At 43.7% G+C, this 13,503-nt stretch overlaps 1 protein-coding gene across 5 annotated transcripts in view; it reads left to right on the top strand.

Moving 5' to 3' along the window:
• The window catches only part of CARMIL1 (capping protein regulator and myosin 1 linker 1), a 458,885-nt gene that overhangs the window by 408,391 nt on the left and 36,991 nt on the right, over window positions 1-13,503 (top strand). For all 5 annotated transcript variants that reach the window (XM_083187811.1, XM_083187810.1, XM_083187809.1 and 2 more), the window contains one exon: window positions 9,880-10,029. In XM_083187811.1, the coding sequence (XP_083043937.1) occupies window positions 9,880-10,029 (150 nt within the window). The remainder of the gene's footprint in view (window positions 1-9,879; window positions 10,030-13,503) is intronic.

Raw genomic sequence — 13,503 nt, 5'->3', positions numbered from 1 at the left:
AGATAGTGAGAGATAGAGAGATAGAGAGAGATAGTGACAGAGAGTGATAGAGAGTGCTAAATTTTGTGTCTGCTGCCCCCGCCTTTTGTGCTGATCACTATATCTGAGGTGATCAGCAACTTTTTGGGGGTGCAGAGGTTTTTTTTTTTATATATACCTGTCAGTTGCTGCCAGTTGCACTGTCAGTTGCACCAAAGGTTGTGCACCTGCTGCCCCTCACTGGTAATCAGTGTCGCATCACTGATCACCTTTTTTTTTTTTTGAGGGTGCTGTGGGGTCTTTTTTTAATTTTTTTTTAACACACACTGTGATTTTGTGGGTGTCCTGTGGCCACTGTGCGCTGATCAGTGACGTACATCACTGATCAGCTTTTTCGGCACAGGGTTGATCTATTTTTTTTTTTTTTGATCAAATTCCTGTTGCCTTTGAGCGCTGTTCAGTGACGGACGTTACTGACCAACATCTGTGCTCAATTTTTTGCGCAGGACCTTTTTTTTTTTTTTTCTAACCCCTTCAATTTTTTTTTTTTTTTATTGGGATCAAATTCCTGTATAAAGTATTTTTTTTTTCTGCACTACATACACACTACACACTACATACCCCCCGGGTTGAAATAAAGTTTGTACCCCCCCCTACACTATACACGTGTTGAAACATTTCACTACCAGAAACACAAAAATAAAAATGGCATCCCAAATGTCATCCCAAATGTCATCCCAGTCCTCCAGAAGAATGTATTCAGCGGAGGAGGCATATGCCATGCTTGCCTCTGACTCTGACACAGCCAGTGAGGCAAGCGGGAAATTTGAAGGATTCGTCTTAAGCTCCTCTTCCTCCTCTGGTGATGAGGGACCCCCTCAAAGACGCCCCCGTAGAGCAGCTGAGACCCCCCCCCCAATAATTGATCTCGAATGGACCCCACCACCAGACAATTTTGAGCCCCAGGTTCCTGAGTTTTTGGCCATGCCAGGAATCCAATTTGATTCCACAGGTCTCAGAGAAATTGACTTTTTCAAATTATTTTTCTCTGATGATTTTATAAATTTAATGGTGGACCAAACTAATTTATATGCCCAGCAGTTCATTGCTCAAAACCCCACGTCATCATTTGCTAGGTGGACCCCTGTAGATGCAGTAGAGATGATGACGTTTTGGGGTCTGGTGTTTCATATGGGCATAGTAAAAAAGCCAGAAATTAGGCAATATTGGAGTACAGATGTTCTGTACAGCACCCCATTTTACCGTATGGCCATGCCCCGGGCTCGATTTGAGACGATCCTTAAATTTTTGCATTACAACGATAATGCACAGTGCCCACCCAGAGATGATCCCACCTTTGACCGGCTATTCAAAGTCAGGCCAGTCATTGATCATTTCAGTGCCAAATTTGAAGAGATGTACATCCCTGAAAAATTTATTTGTATCGACGAGTCCCTTATACATTTTAAAGGAAGGGTTAAATTCCGCCAGTACCTTCCCAGTAAGAGGGCAAGGTATGGCATAAAAATGTATAAGCTGTGTGAAAGCACCTCAGGGTACACTCACAGGTTTAGGATATATGAAGGGAAGGATTCAAGAATTGAACCGCCAGAATGCCCCCCCTCCCTCGTAGGTGTTAGTGGAAAAATTGTCTGGGATTTAGTGCACCCCTTCCTGGATAAAGGTTATCACCTCTATGTGGATAACTTTTACACTAGCATCCCCCTGTTTAAGGCCCTTGGTTCAAGAGGTACAGCAGCTTGCGGTACTGTGCGTAAGAACCAAAGAGGCCTCCCAAAAACGCACATTGCCCAAGTAATGAGAAGGGGTGAAAGCAGGGGAATATGCACCGAAAATATGTTGTTGGTCAAATATAAGGACAAGAGGGATGTCCTTATACTAAAAACAATTCATGGAGACAGTACCACCTCCGTCCCTGTACGAGGTACCAGTACCCACACCTCAAAACCTAATTGTATCCTGGATTACAATAGGTACATGGGCGGAGTGGATCTTTCAGATCAGGTACTGAAGCCGTACAGTGCCCTGCGGAAAACAAAAATCTGGTACAAGAAGCTGGCCGTGTATATCATCCAGATGGCACTGTATAACGCTTACGTGCTATTCCGTTCTACCAGCCAGAGGGGGACATTTATGCACTTTCAAGAGGAAGTCATAAAGGGCCTAATATTTGGGAACCAGCAGGCAGAGGGCCCCAGTACTTCTAGTACTAGCCCCCGTATTGTACCAGGGCAGCATTTTCCGAACGAAATCCCCTCCACTGCAAGAAAGGGCAGGACACAAAAAAGGTGCAAAGTTTGCTATAAAAAGGGAATAAGAAAGGAAACTATTTTCCACTGTGAAACTTGCCCCGACAAACCCGGCCTATGTATAAAGGAGTGTTTTAAAATATACCACACATCTATGGATTATTAGGTTCATCATTTCACCGTGCTTCGGGGGTCTTGCTAATGCCACATAGCACCCACCAACATTCCACCAGAATCTGAGCTGCAAAATCCAAAAATCACTCCTTCCCTTCTGAGTCCTGCCATGCACCCAACTGGTATTTTTTGGTCACATATGAGGCATTGCCATACTCGGGAGAAATTGGGGCACAGATTTTGGGGTGCTTTTTCTCCTTCATACCTTCTGAAAATGAAAAATTTTGAGCCAGAACTGCATTTTTGTGTAAAAAAATGTAATTTTTCATTTTCACTGCCCAGTTGTATCAAAATTGGTGAAACCCCTGGGGGTTTGAAATGTACACTATACCCCTAGATGAATTCCCTGAGGGGTGTAGTTTGCAAAATGGGGTCACTTGTGGGGGGGTTCCACTGTATTGGTGCTTTGGGGGTCTTGCTAATGCGACATAGCACCCACCAACATTCCACCAGAATTTGTGCTGCAAAATCCAAATATCACTCCTTCCCTTCTGAGTCCTGCCACTTTTTGGTCACACATGAGGCATTGCCGTACTCGGGAGAAATTGGGGCACAGATTTTGGGGTGCTTTTTCTCCTTCATACCTTCTGAAAATGAAAAATTTTGAGCCAGAACTGCATTTTTGTGTAAAAAAAATGTAATTTTTCATTTTCACTGCCCAGTTGTATCAAAATTGGTGAAACCCCTGGGGGTTTGAAATGTACACTATACCCCTAGATGAATTCCCTGAGGGGTGTAGTTTGCAAAATGGGGTCACTTGTGGGGGGGTTCCACTGTATTGGTGCTTTGGGGGTCTTGCTAATGCGACATAGCACCCACCAACATTCCACCAGAATTTGTGCTGCAAAATCCAAATATCACTCCTTCCCTTCTGAGTCCTGCCACTTTTTGGTCACACATGAGGCATTGCCGTACTCGGGAGAAATTGGGGCACAGATTTTGGGGTGCTTTGTCTCCTTCATTCCTTGTGAAAATGAAAAATTTTGAGCCAGAACTGCATTTTTGTGTAAAAAATGTAATTTTTCATTTGCACAGCCCAGTTGTATCAAAATTAGTGAAACTCCTGGGGGTTTGAAATGTACACTATACCCCTAGATGAATTCCCTGAGGGGTGTAGTTTTCAAAATGGGGTCACTTGTGGGGGGGTTCCACTGTATTGGTGCTTGGGGGGTCTTGCTAATGCGACATAGCACCCACCAACATTCCACCAGAATCTGAGCTGCAAAATCCAAAAATCACTCCTTCCCTTCTGAGTCCTGCAATGCACCCAAATGGTATTTTTTGGTCACATGTGAGGCATTGCCGTACTCGGGAGAAATTGGGGCACAGATTTTGGGGTGCTTTGTCTCCTTCATTCCTTGTGAAAATGAAAAATTTTGAGCCAGAACTGCATTTTTGTGTAAAAAATGTAATTTTTCATTTGCACAGCCCAGTTGTATCAAAATTGGTGAAACCCCTGGGGGTTTGAAATGTACACTATACCCCTAGATGAATTCCCTGAGGGGTGTAGTTTGCAAAATGGGGTCACTTGTGGGGGGGTTCCTAAATTTTAGCATCTTATGGTGCCTAGAAACCTACATGGTGCCTAAAAAATAATCTCATAAAAAGGAGGCTCCAAAATCAAGTAGGTGCTCCTTCTATTATGAAGCCTGTGGTTTGGTCAACGTGCACACTAGGGCCACATATAGGATATTTATGAAAACAAAAGAATTGGGGGAATCAATTTTTAGTCACATTTCTCTAGTAAAATGTACTGTGTTCCTTAGAAAAATGTATTAAAATTGCAAATCTGCAAAATAAATGAAATTTCGAAATTTCACCTACACTTTGTTTTAATTCCTGTGAAACACCTAAAGGGTTAACAAACTTCCAAAATGCTGTTTTGAATACTGTGAGGGGTGCAGTTTTTGAAATGGTATCATTTATGGGGGTGTCTCACATACAAGTCCCTCAAAGTCACATCAGAACTGAACTGGTCCCTAAAAAAATCAGTGTTTGAAATTTTCTTGAAAATTTGAGAATTTGCTATTCATATTGTAAGCCTCCTAGTGTCCAAAAAAATTAAAAGGAAGTTGAAATAATGATGGAAACATAAAGTAGACATATGGTCTATGTTAGTTATTAACTATTTTGAGTGGTATGATTATTTGTCTCACAAGCAGAAAATTTAACATTTTGCAAATTGCTAAATTTTCCATTTTTTTACGACATTTTGGTATTTTTCACAAAAAAACACAGACTGTATCGACCCAAATTTACCACTAATTTGAAGTACAATGTGTCACAAAAAAACAATCTCAAAATCACTGGGATAAGTAAAAGCAAAAAAAAGTTATCCCCACTTAAGTGATACATGTCAGATTTGAAAAAAAGGGCTCTGTCAGGAAGGCAAAAACTGGCTCTGTCAGGAAGGGGTTAAGGAGTAGCAGAGGAGTAGTGTGCGATCAGGAATCCCGTTAAAGTGTCAGCGTGGGGCAGATGAACACTGGTGTCTGAGGGCAGCGGCGGGAAGCTCACAGTGGATTGCTGGTCTGGCAAAAGCACGACGAGATGCTGATGACACTGTAGATGGAACAGGAAGTTATGCATCGTGGTTCATCACCACGGCAATGGGAGACTTCTTCCGACATTGGGAGACTTTTGTTTATCTTCTTTCGCCATTACCAATATTATTTTCAAGAACCCCCAGCTGGTCTACAGTGTGCCTCCAAGGGGTACAAGTACCCCAGGTTGGGAACCACTGTCTTAGATCATAATATGTATGCATGAAAAAGCTGTGTTTTAGATCATAATATTTATGTATTTTTCAAGTATTCTAGTCTTTTATATCACATCATTCAGAATACACTTTAGTCGTAGTGATATTATGGTTAAACATAAGACATTTCCTTGTATATTTGGTATTGTGGGGCTGTTTTATATGTCAGTGACTATAACACACATGTAGCTTGCCATGGTGGTAGTAATAAAGTGATAGTTTGCATTTCAATAAGTTATTGCTAGTGAAATAAAATAAGGAATGCCTGATATTTGCTAAAGGCAGTCAATGGGGCAGATGTACTAACCAGCGTTAAGTGCTTAAGTAGCACTTAACGCTAGTAAAAGGACTTTTTTACGTTTTGATGAAATGTATGAAAGGGGCTTTTAACGTACCCCTGAGGAAGCCCTGAACTTAATGTTCAGGTGCTGTCCTCCTAGTTTTGATTATTGCTTTTTACGTCTCAGGCAATGTATTATTGCCTTCCCAGACGTAAATCCCACTCTGTCCTTTTCGCCAGCCTTGGGCTGGCGTAGCGGTGATTTTGAACTTTTTATTTTTAATTAAAGAGCGGCTGCCATAGGGAACAGGGGGGGGGTGGCTGCCACAGGCAGGGGGATGGGGGCGGCTGCCACAGGCAGGGGGACGCGGGCAGCTGACGCAGGCAGGGGGATGGGGGCAGCTGCTGTGACACCTACCGTGTCAGGGGGAAAGGGTAAGAGATGATGCGGGCAAGGGGGGGCGGGATGCAGCAGCAGCGGCCGGGGGAAGCTGATAGCAGATAGACGTAATAAAGACAAGTTTTAAAGTTTCGGCAGAGTGCAGGATGCGTAGGTAGAAGGAGAAGGTGGGTGGGGAGCAGAGCAGCTAGGCTGGGTTGTACTCTGTGCAGCACCTGGAGCACATTCACCAGTAGGTCTGTGTGCAAGCCCCCTGCTATATCCCGGAGCACCATCCTGGGAGGGCAGCTCGGAGGAGCTGCCCTCACCGTGTTCTGGGACCTGGTCTACACTGCAGAGCATTGCAGCCACCGAAGAGTGCTGGAGCTGCTCTTACCCGAGGATGCAGAATGCTACTATGAGGAGTCGTACATGCTCCAACGCCATGCACTGCCACTGTGCATTTAAGACGGCTGACTGAGCACACTGATACAGCCAATCAAAATCTTTCTAAAGCCACACATGCGCAGTGCAGGGGGAAGCAGACATCAAATAGAGACGTAAAAGAAAATACAGATCAGAGGAGTGATAACGATTATCGGTAATGACTAACTACATGATAATACATTAGGGGAAAAAGGGTGCCCACTTCTCCACGTTAAGGCAGGAGAAGTGGGAAACGAAAATTCAAAAACGTAAACTGGATGTTAATACATCTGCCCCATTGCATACCTATAATGTACATGTATCTGTTCAGAATAGCATTTTCCATCATACTTGACATTTTATATTTGTGTAAGCATTATGCAGATTCCATCATTTCATGCTGCCTATGGTATAATATTGTCATGTACAGTTTATGGTGATCCATTTGGACACTTAGGATGACACCAGCCAGTGGGGCTTAGAGCTTGTGAGCTCCTCAATGGAACAAGTCATACACAGGCTCTTATGGTTTCAGACTGGAGATCCAGTGAGCAGAGATATTTATCAATATAACATGTTACCACACAAGTGAAAGACTTCTATTTGATCCAAGTCTGTATCCAACCTGACATACAGTAACCTGTGCTAAATCGATTGCTATAGCTGTGTTCATATGATGAAATTGGATCTAACTGACAAGTGGGCTATCTAATGAGCATGCCATGGTTCTGCTGTGCATGACTGACCATTTTAGATGGAATGCATTTAAAAATATGGCAGGCACTAATATATTATTTTGTTTACTAGAAAGGGGCATTTTTATAAAAAGTTTTGAAAATCCCTTCTCTGTGGTCATCAGCGTGGCCACTATTCCATTCCCGAGACATCAATAAGAATAAATACAGTGTGCAATTAATGTGTCAGCAACAAAAGAAAAAACAAACAGAAAGCGTGGAAAACCTGCGCTCCAAATAAAGGTGCAGCTTTAATCCGAAGACTAGTCACCAACTGTTCCAATATAGTAATAAAAAATGAAAATTCTGAAAAAAGCGCTCCCACTTGGGTTATTCAATCCACAACTTCAACAAACTATGTTGATCTTATGCTGGGTACACACCAGGACGATAAGGGTCTGATCCCATCAATCTAGATTCAATTCCGACTGATTGGATGTAGATTGTGTGGTCATTGGGCCCTTTTCTGTCCTGGTGTGGACCGATACCGATCCGATGCGCGGTCCCACGGGTCGGTCGGGCGTTATTCAGATCCTACCTGCTGCAGGTAGGATCTGGAAACCACCATACTCCCGGGTGCGGGTCGCCATCGGATCGGACCCGCTCACGTTGCACATTGTGAGCGGGTCGTGCCCCCCGTGTCATCGTGAGCGAGTCGGAAGAAACACGGATGACCCGCTCACGATGTGCATCATAAGCGGATCGTCCTGGTATGTACCCCGCATTAGTATTAGGTCTCTCTGATACAGACTGCATATACCTCAAAGAAAGAATAAACAAAACTCCCTGATCAAAGTGCAGATAATCTGGTCATTAATACAGTATATCCAAACAATAGGCATTCAATAGATGTACCCTGTGCCGGAATAGGCCCTAGCTTAGGCCACAAGATAAATTGTGTCAATTTCTCAGATGCTCCCAGCGTTCAAATTGCTGTTACAATGGTCCTCCAATACATCAGACAAGAATGGAAATACTCCACATAGTGTAAAACCATATTTATTTCTACAATCTATTTAAAACAATGATAATAAAACAGTAGCAAGGGACATAGTACTGTATCAGGCCTTATAATCAAGGCTATGTAAAGGTGTTAATAAAGTTCCTTAGGAGTTCCCGGGTCTCCAGGGAAACATTCACATATGCCTCTTTGTTGATGTTTTTCCAGGTCCAAATCTACCTATAATGTCCCCCACAGGTCCGCCAACGCTTTTCTGCTTAGCAAGCCTTCCTCAGGGTGTGTGTTCCATCTCTCATAGTCAGGGTTTTTATACCCATCATTATTGACTCCTCCCACTTGCACAGCATTGTGGGGCTTTTTTGTAATACATGCTTAAAATCAAATAAATTTATGTCCAAGGTATATCACAGAAATATATGCAATACAGACTTCAATATATACAGTATATATATATATATATATATAATTACTGAAAAGTCAAACTAAATAAAGAAGAAACCCCAGTATTTAAAAGTGAGCTCGTGCCCGGAAATGCTGGAGCGCACTCCAATTGTATATGTTTATAGTAATTACCATCTTGAAAGGAACCAGTGATACATGATAGACAGTATATGGTATGATTACTTAATTGGGATCATCTGTAAGCAGTAAAAACAAGGTTGGGCAAAAATGGTCTTATCTAATGTGGCAAGGCTGCAGCCATGCAAAGGTCAGAGTTATAATCTTATTATATATTGCTCTAAGTGATAAGTACAGTACATTCCTTTGTGTTTGTAAGTACAGGATTGAGTATTTCAGAAGGGGCTACCAGTTATAGGGTAGCATCTAATTAGGACGGAAAAAAATAATCGGAAATTTTTCCCGTTTATTTATTTTTTTCTGATTTTTTTTCTTTAAGATTATTTTCGCTGATATTTTCTTTCGACCAATCCTGTGGCTACCCCAAAAAATAAATTCTCACGAAAATACACAGGTTCAGTTTAACCTGAAACCTGAAAAAATGTCTAACACCCCATTTTCGAATGAAAACAGGGCTGCTTTTGGTGCTTATAAGGGATTTTGTTTCACCTGCATCAGGCAAATGAAACATACAGTAATCCCTGATCAGGTATTATTTTTGTAATCTTTTCTTGAATGTCGGGTGAGATCTGGTGGCTTTCCACATTGTTCTGGGATATTGCTGTAAAAGTCCATCCCACATCTTTACGTTACTCATTTAGGGTATTTTAGACCTAATTTATCTTCAAAGCACAGTGTGTATCATCCCTAAGAAACCGCCAATTCCAATCATACATCCCATAAGGATTTACCATGGCAGATGTTGGCCAAGTTAGATGTTGACTATATCTGGTGTGTATGTGATCACTAGAGACAGGATTATATGCATTTGCATATTTGCATATGCATTCGCATATTTTGGCCATTCTCACTTCCTGTCTCTAGTGATCACGATCCATCCGCGTAGTTTGTGCCCTGACGCATCTTGATGACTGCACAGCTGGATGTCACAGATATGGGGCCTGATTCAGACCTGATAATTCGGCTGTGATTTTGCAGCCTAAGCGATTATCAATGTCCATGTGATCACAGCCAGCAATGGCTAGCCTTAGCTAGCTGTTCGCAGGTTGAGTGACAGGCGCTGGGCGTTTGGTGGCTGCCCACCAGTGTTTTATAGATATGGCTAGTATCTGTGTGTCTCTGAAACACTGCCAACTGTGAAACTACATCTCTTTCTCTCTCACACATACACAAACACAGAGGCAATCACAAGGTAGCAGACTAGCTTTCGAAGCATTTGCTTTGAGTGGGGTTACTAGTGTGTCATATTGGCAAGATGCATAAAGCTTATTGAATGCTGGTGCATCTAATAAGGGATTGAGGAAAAATACAGTACTTAACAGTGTGATCTTACATCTAGGCTGATCATCTCACCAAGCGTGGGAAGTCACTTCCTCGTCAGGACTCTGTGGAAATAGAGACTATAGAGGAGAGGCCGGCCAAGCGTTCTACACTTACTATTGAAGACTTGACAGAGATGGAGCGCCTGGAAGATTTAGACACATGCATGGTGAGTGACACAGGTGACCTTCTGTAACATTTTGCGTAATGTAGTACTGTACTGTTGGTGCTTATACAGCATTGAGTTTATGGCAACATCTTGTATAACTTTATTATGATTTCCTCATCATTCAATCTGAGAGGCACTACTGACTGACTCTGGGTAAAGTAGGTTGGCCCACAGGAGCAGGCACTAGAATAGTCATTCAATTGACTCCACCCCCCACCTAACATCTCCCACTTCCCTGAAGCCTCAGTTATCTCAAGGGATTATTGTTTATTTTGATGGCATAAACCAATTTGCAAGCGAACTATCAGTGGTTTCACCCACCAATGATCATCTTTGCTTTTCTTATTTTAATGGACAAACAAAGCCTGGGTTTTTTCAGCTTTGTGGATGTCAAGGGCAGAGTTATGCTTCGTGTTCCTACACTTCGTAAAGAAAAGAAACCGTTTCAGTAAATCGATTAAATAAAACTTTCTCCCCCATCAATGGTAAAAGTATTTATCATCGGACATAGACCATCAATGATTTTAAAACATCAATGGTTAATGGGCATCCCTAGTTATTTCTAACAACGCTGCTTGGAGGAAGCTAAATTATACCATAAATCGAACAAAACCAGCAAAATGATTAGAAAGGGAGTTATCGTAGTGTCCCCTAGTCGGATGCCAAGGAACGGATTTACATAGTGAATGAATCCTTTAAATTCATTTTTTTTATTTGTTTCTTAGATTGCTTTTTCATTGTATTCAATATTTGAGTTGTGAAGTCTATTCTCCAGGTTATGGAGAGATACAGTACTTAGCTGTGGCCAGGATTGGCTCCCGTAATGGTAGGATCAAGGCACCTCGTGGTGCTACAGTATATTTCCCTCACACTCCATAGAGGTGTATGGGAAATGTAGTGATATTTGGCTACTGTAATATATGAAGATGTGTTCTGCCGAACATCAGTGCAGTTATATTGAATACCCCTTTTGTGGTCTGAGTGATCATTGATTTTGAATAGACTAGTTTCTTTGATTAAATCCTTTGCTACCAGGGTTTTATTTTAAATAATAATTCACTACCGCATTGATTTTCAACCTTTTTACCTTGTGGCACACTAAATAAGATTTTAAAATTGCCAAGGCAATGATATCCCCACAGGGCAAAACACATTTGCCCCCATAGGAAAAAAAACACCTATTGGCCCCATATTAAAAAACAATCACACTGGTCCCCACAGGTAACAAAAATAAAATACATTGGCCCTTTACATAAAAAGAAGAGACCAGTAAATAACAGTTGAACTGGTGGTGGCTGTAAACTGGTTTGGGCATCTCTAGATCTGGGGCACACTTGAGAACAGCTCAAGGCACACTAGTGTGCCACAGCACAGTGGTTGAAAAACACTGCACTACAGTATACTAGAACTGCCATTCAATATTCGTGTAGCTGCTGATATGCCAGCCTAGCATGCAGTGCCGGTGCAAGGCACCGGAGCGCCCCAGGCGAGTCGGGGTGGGGGCGCCCCGGTGCCGGCCGGGGGGTGGGTGCGGGGGGTACCTGTTGCGCCGTCTGGGGAGCGGGCAGGGGGGTCCATGCTGGCGTCTGACATGAGCCTGCAGTGGTGTCCTTGCCGCGCGAGTACCTGCGGCGCTGTGTATAAAGCTAGCGGCGGGTCCCTGCAGGGAATAAGAAATAACTAGTGCTATGCGGTGGCGCGGGAAGCCCTTCTGTTTTGAAAATACTGGTCGCTCGCTGATTGGCTGAATCTCAGCCAATCAGCGTGCGGCCAGTGTTTTCAAACCCGGCAGCGCTTCCTGCGCCGCCGCATAGCCCGGCGGATAGCGCTAGTTATTTCTTATTCACTGCAGGGACCCCCCACCGCCGTCAGCTTTATACAGAGCGGCAATGACACCACTGCAGGCTCCTGTCAGAAGCCGGCATGGACCCCCCTGCCCGCTCCCGAGATGGCGCAGCAAGTACCCCCTTTGCACAGGGGGCGAGGGGCGAACTGCCGCCCTCCAGTGGCCGACGCCCTTGGCAAATGCCTAGACCTGCCTAGTGGTGGCGCCGGCCCTGCTGGCATGACATTCCTGGAAATCCCATGCTAGATGCATCAGATTTCAAGAGGAATTAAATATATATTTTTTTTATTTTCTGACTAGACCAATGTCTTTTAAAGCAATTTTGCAGGCACATTGGTTTCAGTGTGTTAATACAGTAAATACATTGGCTCATATCTTCCGGCATGTTAAAAAAAATGCCTTTTTTTGTGTGACACTAGTGCCCCTTTCAGACCGCACTTTTAAAACGGTAAATTGCCGTTTTTTTACCGTTTTAAAACGGTAATGTGTGCGGTCTGAAAGGTCCAGTCCCACTTAACCGGTTAGAAAATGCAGTTTTTTCTAACCGGTTAAAATGCAGGGTCCTACCCGTTTCTGAACCGGTATTTTAGCCAAAAAATCGGCTCAGAAACGGTATTTAGGACCCAGCCAATGAGCTGGGTCCTAAATTCAGCACAGTGAATACTTAATGAGCGCTCATTAAGTATTCACAGCACTGGAGCCCCCCCCCCGCGCGTGTCGACACCCCCCGCGCGCGTGTCGACGCCCCCCCGCGTGTCGACCCCCCCCCCCGCGCGTGTCGACGGCCCCCCCGTGTCGACTTACCCCGTGCCGGTATCTCCGTTGTGGTTCCCGGCACTGCAGCTCAGTATGCTCGGAAAGCACTTATGAAAAAAGTGTCTTTCAGAAAATGGCTGCCCCCATACGGAAGACAGTTTTTTTAAACTGGGTTTCCTATGGGGCAGCCATTTTCTGGAAGACACTTTTTTCATAAGTGCTTTCCGAGCATACTGAGCTGCAGTCCACAACGGAGGTACCGGCACGGGGTAAGTCGACACGGGGGGGGGCGCCGACATGCGGGGGGTGGGGGGGGCGTCGACACGCGCGGGGGCGTCGACACGCGCGGGGGGCGTCGACATGCGCGGGGGGGCGTCGACATGCGCTCGGTCGACACGCGAGGGGGGGGGGGAGCTGCACGGAGGGGAGTGCTGAAGGCTGCACTGGCTTTAACCCTGTATTTGGAAAGTTTCCAAAAACGGGTCTGCCAGTGTCAAAAAATCGGCACTTAAACGGTAATATACCGTTTAAGTGCTGCGGTCTGAAAGGGGTTTTATCTGGCAGACCCGTTTTTGGAAACGTTTCCAAATACAGGGTCAAAGCCAGTTATGCGGTCTGAAAGCAGCATAGAAGGAACATTGCAACTCTTTGCGTAATAGGATGTCCAACTTTTATTTTATGAACAGTGCAATCTCCTGCTACTTAACTTAAATATAACTGTAATATAAGGAAATGGAAAATAAAAACATTGGTTACAATATTACAAGACATGATTGATCACTTTAAAAAAACACAATTGATTAAATGTCTGTAAACTTGTGCATAGTCATTGCAATTTACGGGTTTTCTTCTGGTAAGGAGTATATTTAGTA

Source organism: Crinia signifera, chromosome 5, assembly GCF_055691185.1.
Source record: "Crinia signifera chromosome 5, ASM5569118v1, whole genome shotgun sequence".
Taxonomy (NCBI): Eukaryota; Metazoa; Chordata; class Amphibia; order Anura; family Myobatrachidae; genus Crinia; species Crinia signifera.
This window is presented reverse-complemented; position numbering and strand designations above follow the sequence as displayed.